The 9,384-nt window shown below is 43.5% G+C and overlaps 1 protein-coding gene across 1 annotated transcript; it reads left to right on the top strand.

The window, feature by feature from the left end:
* Positions 1–3,063: 3,063 nt before the first annotated feature.
* Positions 3,064–9,384, top strand: stc2a (stanniocalcin 2a). The gene is made up of 4 exons (XM_034093334.2): positions 3,064–3,393; positions 5,337–5,479; positions 6,078–6,289; positions 6,510–9,384. The coding sequence occupies exons 1-4, from the start codon at positions 3,255–3,257 to the stop codon at positions 6,871–6,873; spliced, it is 858 nt and encodes a 285-aa protein (XP_033949225.1). The 5' UTR covers positions 3,064–3,254; the 3' UTR covers positions 6,874–9,384.

Below are 9,384 nucleotides of genomic sequence, written 5' to 3'. Positions count from 1 at the left end.
CATGACAAGTGACACACGCAGGGACATCCTATTCTGCATCGCACCACTGTCTCCGATGGAGGCCTTTACCTGAAAGAGTTCCATAATTAGGTAACTGGAAACATTTAAAAGAAAATAGACTTTCTGTTCTCACTGCAGGCTCAGTCTGCTCGCAGTTATTCCACATGACATCCTCGAGTGTTGCTCTCGAAAAAGATTCCTCTAAGGTCTCCAAATGTGCGACCCTGCCAACCTTGGTCATCTATTCTTAGACCACTCCCCGTAGTAGTGGTTAGCAGATCTCATTGTCATGGACTAAACCAGGCATTAGACCCCTTCATATATCCATCCCCATAAACACAGAGTTATTAAGGCTTCTATTTTTAGGATCCTTTGAATGGAAGAATCCAGTAATTATAGCATTATCACCAAATCAATATGACATCCTGTTGTTTGAGTAAAGGTATTGATTTTACAGCATCGATTGCAAGATTACAAATTCAATTTATTTTCATGGGGTGCTGACTTTTCACCTTTATTTTTAAAGCAGTGACAACATAATGAAGCTGCAGTAAATTGAATTACTCCCTTGCATTAATGACCCACAGGCTAAGCCTATTTTATGTAGACTACTTTCACCTCACAGCTACAATTTTCTCCAGTCTGTTGGCAAGCAGGGACGTGCACAGGTACGGACTAGGGGTGTAACGGTTCACAGAAGTCACGGTTCGGTTCGTACCTCGGTTTGGAGGTCACGGTTCGGTACGGTTCGGTACAACAACAAAAAAGCAAAAAAAAAGTCCCAAATGCATAATTCCAGGTTTGTTGTTATTTATGTTTGAACAGTAGTGCAAGTTTCAGTTTAAAAATAAAGAACTCTGACATTTTGAATAATTAACTGTATTAAACAGTTAAAAACAAACCATAAACAGTACACTCAGATGGCCATATTATCTATAATGGCTGATGTCAAACAAAAAGGTTTCATCAAGCTGTAAAACTAAAAAGGATGTCTTGAAAATATTACATCATAAATAATAAGAAAGTGTTTCCAGAGCGCAAAGTCGTTGAAAAACATTATGCCAAAAGCTTCCGTTATTTATTTTGGTTTCACGGCTTTCATGTCTATTGGCTTCTTAAAAACAGCGGGGATCAGCTGTTGAACAGCTGTTGTCTTTTGCCAGGCTCCGGTGATTGGCAAATCTGGGTGATGCCTTCTGATATGATTTAGCATGTTTGGCGTGTGTTACCATTAGCATACCGCACCGCTGTAGAACAACGCCGACACACCGTCCTCTTCCGATCCACCACTCGCACACTTAATCGTTATTGTAGTCCACAGGGAACCCGAAATGTTCCCACACAGCTGATTTAAAAGAAGCAGGTGGGTTCTAGCTCCTGTGTGTTATCTGAAATCGCCATACTAACTTTTCTTCTTCTTGTATTTAGTTCGTTTTGTTGTTGTTTCTTCTTGTTCTTCATTTGTTGTTTAAGGGCGGCTGGCAAACAGCTTTTAGGCGCAATACCGCCCCCTGGATTATATATAGTGTAGTGGATAGTGAATTACTTTTTTCCCACTCGTAAAAAAAAAGTCGTATTCGCCGTGTGACTGCATGTGCCAAACCGTGATGTCCAAACCGTGATGTCCGAACCGTGACGGTACGGGACGAATACGGATACCGTTACACCCCTAGTACGGACTAATGTTGCCCGGGCAACGGCCCTTTTGAACTTTTTGGTTGGCCTGCCCCTCTGGAGAGAGCGATTGTTTTTTTGTTCTGTTGTGGCCAAAGAAACATGATAAGCCCACAATTAGTATTGTAGAGTCATCTGCCCCCAGTCACGTGACTTTGTTTACAATCTGACAGCTGAAAAGCAAAGGAAAGTCCTCAGAGTCCGGTCCAGCGTCATATGGCTATGGTGATCATACCAAATGCCTGCCTGGCTTTGGTGGCAAATCCCCGGGTCAATCTGTCCCCGGAAATGTCCCCGTTTTTAAATATGCTTAAATTGATTTTGAGTTCTCTCATAGCAGTTCGAGTATAGGTGACAAACCAGGGGACTTTACTTCCTCTTGACACCGTCGGTTATTTACAAAAAAACACCTAAATATACTTGTTATTGTGCTTCTGTCTTTCTGTGTCTTCTCATCTGCTCCGCAAACTCCCTCTCTCTCTTTTCTTGATCGCCCTCTCTCACATAGGCCTACGGGAGAACACTTCACTGCCCCGCTTCATTGTAGGATTTCTGCCATGTCTCTACTTTAGTTTGACCATCTCTGTTATTAAGTTATGGAATACTAAATAAATAAGTAATTTGATAACTTACCGTTACTGCGCTCATAAAGAATGATAAGAATAAGAATAATGCGTATTGAACTGGTTTAATCAATTAGTGAGTTTATTTAAGGCACAGCAGTTACAACGGTCAAACTACATTAAAACAGAATTGTCCGCATTTTGTCTTTAATAGTTACTAACATTAGATATGTTAATGAGGTATGGACCGCAAAACAAAAAATGTCCCTGGTTTTCATTTTTCTTTTTTTATAAAAAGTTCTTACGTTTTCGGCGGGGTGGGGGGAGGCCCTTTTTCTAGTTTAGAGCAATAGCCCTTCCAAATGTCTGTGCACGTCCCTGTTGGCAAGCTTGGTCCTCTCGCTTCTCTCATAGCCTAAATAACTAATAAGTGTTCCAGATTTATGGCATAAACAGACTTTCTATTGACTTTTCAACGAAAAACAGGAACTGTGAGTTATCTTGCAATATGCACATGAAATAAGCTGTTGAAAGTATCACAGTTCCTATTGGAGATCAGCGTTTTATATTGGAGCGTTTTATGATTGACAGATTTGGTTTGTGAGAAACTGCTTGATCATCCGAAAGCTGTCACAGTCAACTTACTCATGAATATTTCTTTATAGCACCAGTTTTATTGCAAAAAGGGACTTTCAAAAGACGTTCACTGGACACTCCCCTAAAACCTTGGACGTGGATGTATGCGTCTCTGATTGGTTGTGAAGCCCCAACCGACAACACCTGCTTAACTCCTTCATCCAAATTGACACCCGGGGCTCTGAGAAATATAGGCAGCATCCCTTCCAGCTCATGCATTCAGTCCCACAGCTGCTCCACCGAGCCGCAGCTGAGCTGATCACTGATCCAAGGTGAACCCCTCACACACACACGCACGCACGCACGCGCGCGCACACACACACACACACACACACACACACACTGCAGGACCTTTGCTGGGAATCGTAGCACGGGGACGCAATGTTGGTCAAACTGGCCGTGGCGCTGCTGGTTTTGTCAGTGCTGGAGCAAGTGGTGGGATCGGATAATATAGATATCCACGACAGCCTCCCGGAGAAGCCTGCGAGCCAGAAAGGACGCCTCTCCCTGCAGAATACAGGTATGAACTACAAGTGTCAGTGGAGATAAGGAATGGGAAGATTCGGTGATGCAACTGCGCGCACATCTCCGTGGGGTTTGTCCGTACACGTGTTTCGGTGGCTGAAAATTAAACCATGCTGGGGACCCCTCCGGGCGATTTGATCAATCCGCAGCTTTTAAATTAAATCCAGGCGCCGTGGTGCACATTAGTGACCCTTTTTCGATTATTCAGAAAGACGATATCTTGTAAATACTCTCAGACAGAAACTCAATATGTTAGTAGACTATTAATAGATCGGCACAAGGTAATAGGTAATGTATACGGCAGCGCATCTAGGTGTGCTTGCGTGCTGGTGTACGTGTGCGCGCGTCATGGGTGACAGTATCAGTGTTTTCTGGAAACAATCTGCATGTGTTGTGTCTCCAATGAATGCTGTGTGATGTGTTCAAGCAGGCTAGTAGAGCAGTCATGATTGTAGTGTGGCTAAAGAAGAGCAGGAGTTTATTTCTTGACCCAATCTTCTGGGGGAAATATAGCGTAGAAACCATCCAAAGACACGCGTCTAACACACAGCACTAACCACATTGGACTACTGCCTTTTCGATCAAACTGCTGGTTTATATTGGCTGATTTGTCAGCATGACTTGCGCCACACCACGTGAACCTGTGTCAACATATTACAGCATTGGAATAAAAACTATAAGGACAAACTCCAATGCAGGTCTCACAGCAGAGACCCTGGTAACACCACTGTGTATTTCAATGCACGTTGCAGCCAGGCTCGTACGATCCAAGCGCATTCCCGTGATGCCAAAACAAGCACTGCTGACAGCGGCTCACTTTTCCTGCGCACTAAAGTTCAACTCAGTGCCTACAAACTCTGCCCCTTCCCCCTACCACCCCCAACAGAGGCTCTTTGTTGACAAGCGTGATTCTTAATAAATCCCATTTAATCCTGTATTTGCTTCACCTTTACGCGCCTGATGCGCACTTCCGACTGAAGGAAAACATTTTCTTACGCCCTTCAGTTATCAGCTTCGAGGCAGATCACGCGTGTAATTATGTTTTCACTCGAGTCAACACTGGTTTTCGGAGCCAAACTGTGTAAGGCTGGTTTTGCTGCCAACCTAACGTGCAATTTGCCAGATTAATTTAAGAGTAATGTCACATAGGGAAAGCAGTAGTTTCTGTGACAGGTTCCCTGCTGGTAGATGGCTCATAATGCATGCTCTTACACAGCAATTTAGGGTTAAAAGAGACCTTAACTTTCACATGGTAATTTCTGTCCTCAGACATCTGTTTTATTCCTGTCTTTTGTGGCCACTGTAAAGAGAAAATGTCATTTTGGAGCCAGCCAGTGGTGTGCAGAAGCTCATATTATGTGTTCACATGACATATACTTAGATATTTTGCCAGTTGTTTTGCCTGCATGGCCGCTGTTTTACCCCTTCATGTAGCTAATGATGCACATTTTTTATACTGCCGATTTAGTGTGCAGTTCATCGTTGAATGCAAAAATTGAGAGACTTGTTGATGCACATTTATAGAAACGACTGCATTTGTGTTTGCATCCACTCAGTAGCAGTCAAGGCTATATCTGCAATGCACCATCCCATCTCAATGCTAGGCAATGCAGATGGACTGCGGTGCAGAATGACACAGTAATATCTGTCACCAGTCACAGTGTTCCTCTGCAGGAACCCCACAGCCTGGGAAATTAGACTTCTCTCCCTTCCCTCCACCCGCCCTGCATCCCTTTTCTCTCTCTGACTCTAGGTCATGAACACACGAGCGAGCGCCTGTGTCTGTGGTAATAGTCGTACGCCACATCAGCTTTGTGATTTTGTGCAGCAATATGAAGTGGAGTTGTGTCTTCCAGCAGTAACACTGTAACAATGTGCTGCCGTCTTTGCTGTGAACAGACGATAAGGTCCCTCCCCTAACCTGTTCTTTCTTTCCAGCTGAGATACAGCACTGCCTGGTGAGTGCAGGGGATGTCGGCTGTGGTGTGTTTGAGTGCTTTGAGAATAACTCCTGCGAGATACGAGGGCTGCAGGAAATCTGCATGACGTTCCTGCACAACGCTGGAAAATTTGACTCTCAGGTACTAAACTAGTCTGTTTGCAAAAATGGTATAACCAGAGGCAACATTCCTCTTCACCGCTCCACACTTGTCATCTATGCACAGATGTGTTTACTTGTCCTTTTTGTATTATATATATACATCCCCACATTTCCTAGAAGTACGATCATGAATGTACGGTTCCCCTATTCTCTTTTCCTCTCTTGGGAGGTTCCCTTCCCTCTCATTGGACTGGTGCATGTACAGTTGGGATCAGGGGTCATGAGCCAATTGGCCGTACGCCTAGCGGACGCCGAAGACCTGCCAAGCCAGGCCTGACTGGGGTCTTAACATGTCTCTAGGATCACATTCTGGGAATCTTTGGCAGTCAAATCATGCACAATTTACTGCTATTCACACAGCATTTCTCCAACAGTTACGCACTCAAAACAAGTTTGCTTTAACACAACTGCACATATTCACAAAATCTGCCTAAACGGGTGAAGTTCTCGAAAGTAGCAACATTATATTTGAATAAGTTAAAGAAATACCTGAAGGCTTTTCTTTGGCTGACATGATCCAACAACTGCAGCTTGTCTTGAGAGTTTGCTCACAGTTTTATCTCTGCTGTGTTTTATAGGGGAAATCCTTCATCAAGGATGCTCTGAAATGTATGGCACATGGGCTACGGCACAAGTTCAGCTGCATCAGCAGGAAGTGCGTGTCCATTAAAGAGATGGTGTTCCAGCTCCAGAGAGAGTGCTACATCAAACATAACCTGTGCTCTGCGGCTAAGGACAATGTGGCCGTCATGGTGGAGATGATCCATTTTCAAGATCTCTTTCCTAAAGGGTGAGTGGCTGCTCCGGACTGCATGTTTGGATAGATTTCTTTGGCCTGTCCCTTCTTTTTATCAAATCTCTGCTTGTGTACCTTCCCTACCTCCCTGTTCTGTTATTTCATGTATAGTAATAGTGCCATCCCATTTATTCCTGTTGTTTCCTAGACATTGGTCTTTATTGTGCTTCCAAATCACAAGCTTCATGTGAGTTATCTGCCTCTCTCTGCCCAGCCCATACGTGGAGCTGGTGAATATTCTCCTGAGTTGCGGAGAGGAGGTGAAGGAGGCGTTGACACGGAGCGTGCGGCTACAGTGCGAGCAGAACTGGGGGGCTTTGTGTGACAGCCTGAGCCTCTGCTCCTCCCTCGCCCCTTCTCCAGCCGGCTCTGCCGTCGAACATCACCGCCAGCCCTTGACCTCCCACCCTGAGTTGGAGCTCCCTCGCCCTCCGCGGCAAGGCGAAAAGGACAAACCGGCTAAAGCAGCTTTCAATGCTCACCCACGCAATCGCAGTCAGGGACCCCGCCGCCAGAGTCCAGAGGCTGGACTCGTGGCTGAGCAGGAAGACCCTGAGGCCACCGACATCCGGAGGTGAAAGCGCAGGAGACTGTCCCGACCTTTGATCCCATACAACGTTTAAAAACCACACTTGCAGACTTATGCACACAAACACAAATGAACACACCCTCACACACAAAAACACACTCTCGCACACTTCTTCAAACACACACACACACAAATTCCCAGACAGACTGAGCAGAAGGAAACAAGCCCCAACCTTTTCCTGTCCTTATTCCGCCCTCTCCAGTCATTCCAGCAGTCCCACATGGTAAACTTGCAGGGTAATTGTGGTGTAGCTTGTGTTGTTATGCAAGACTGTAGGCCACTATTTTTTTAGAAATTGAATAATAATTGTAATTATCATGATTATTTCATCTGTCAGGACTATTTAGGCTCTAATATAGCATTTCTCAAATCATACTTACTGTAAGATTTGATTATATTTGTATTATTTATTTTATTCTGTATGCAATGTTGAAGTATCAAAATGTACATAGAAATATACCTATCTATATTTATATAAACATGCATAAATATAGTTACAATATGCAATACTGATATACTATAGATCACATAGTATATGGCGTGCTGTCTGTCGTTCTCTTCACAGTATTGCACCCATCACACATTGGTCTGTAGATATGTAACATACATGGGAATGTGTATTATAATTATAGATACTTGATGATTAAATACAAAATTGTACAGGTTTCAAGTCCAGTTCTGGCACATATGAATTGTAGTGTATGATGGCCACGAAGCCAACAAACTTGTGCAAGTGAAAATCCACTCTAAAGAGGATGCACATGTAATACTATGAATATGGACATTTCACACTTGTATGTATTGATAAGTCTCTCACAAAGCTAATAATAAGAGAGCCGAGACTAATCTCTGATGTCATCCAGCACTGCTGTCTGGACAGCAATGAATGGGAGACATGGACTATTTTTAACAAAAAGTGTCACGGCGCTCCCATTCATTGTTAATGGAGCTTCAGAAACTCTGCCCTGGTGACATCACAGATTAATTTCATGTTTATTCTTTCAGGAGACATTATTGTTCTTTTCCACAAGCAAGAATGTAACTGTCAAATCTTATACATTGGTTTTCCATCTAGCTATTGGTGAACTGCAGCAAAGAGAGGATGTTCAATCAAGTCAAATGTAAAATCACACACATCAAGGAGCCTAAACTTGTTATTGTCCACAGTGACCGCCTCTCTGTGATTTAAGTGAATGGATGATACTGTGTCATGGGGAGATTTAATGTTGAAGCTATTTAATGATGATGTTGAGCCACAGAAGTCTTAGATGTTGCACTTTGGATGATTGTTAGTCCGTGTTGGACTGCTGCAGGTTAAGAAATAAGACCAGGTTTCTAGAGCAGTCGCCCTCTAATCAGAGCTAACTGTACAAGACATTTAATTTGATCAAACCTGGTTTCCTTATCAACTAAAGCACCAAGCCTCTATCCCAGCATGCCCCTTAGGACCAGATTGAGCCCCTTCTTCAGAAGATTGAGGTGTCCCAATGAGCAGGAAAGAGGCTTTAAAGAAACCCTCCAGATCTCTAAATCATCCCTTATCCCTCTCTGGTCCCTTACCTAGTTCAGGAGAGACATGAAGGCCTGTTATTCTACCCGTTAGAGCCGCAGGCAACGCAGCAAGGAACCAGGAACTGGGTTAAGTCCACACACGGGGGCTCTGGCGCTGTTATTCTAAATGTTGTATTTACCGAGGCCACCAGAGAATTCCTCTGGGCCACAGCCAAGAGCGAGCAACTCGGAGAGGCAAAGAGGAGTGCAGAGAAAAAGGAGACTTTTTTTTAATGTGATGATTCACTCCATCTTGACTTCTCCTAGTACTCTTCTTCTCTCTCTGCTTTAATTCACAGACACTTATTTTGACCATTTCAGGCCAGTCTTACTCTTTAAGCTGCGGAAGTGCAGCTTGTGAGCACACTACACCACATGCCGGGGAGCGATTGGTGCAAAAAAAAGAAGCTAAAACCTGCGCAGACTTTGTGGCTCAGTTTTTTTTCTACTTTATTTTCCTGATGTACTTACATTCAGGTTATTTCCTCCCAATCCCTTTAGAGAGTATTATAAGCTCTGTGGATTTGAATCATCAGTGAGGCTTTCAGGCTTTTCTTTTTTTATTGGAAGTTGGGATTCCTGTGACATCCCAGCATGAGACATAAGCTAATCCTATTGAGAATGTACTGTATGTGTGTGTAAAGTAACAATCTGTTCAGCTCTGTCATTAGGTTTGATATGGCTTTTTGTAATAATGTAGTGGCTTGAATGGCTTTTTCTTTATGTGTTCAGAGGAAATAAAACTAACCACGTTTCCGGTATTGTTAGTGCTCCATCACGACGTGTTTTCCTCCGTTAAGCACAAGGACTCTTCTTCCACCGCTGAAAATACAGAACATGGTCTAGAAGTTTGTAACTCACCTAAGACATTGGGCATATGATCCTACAAATATCTTTGGACTCATGAAGTCAAATGTATCTTGTTATCATTAAAGTATTTTTGTCTGTA

Source organism: Pseudochaenichthys georgianus, chromosome 10 (assembly GCF_902827115.2).
Source record: "Pseudochaenichthys georgianus chromosome 10, fPseGeo1.2, whole genome shotgun sequence".
In the NCBI taxonomy this organism is placed as follows: Eukaryota; Metazoa; Chordata; class Actinopteri; order Perciformes; family Channichthyidae; genus Pseudochaenichthys; species Pseudochaenichthys georgianus.
Note: the sequence above shows the minus strand (reverse complement) of the source record. Positions and strands in the feature narration are given on the sequence as shown.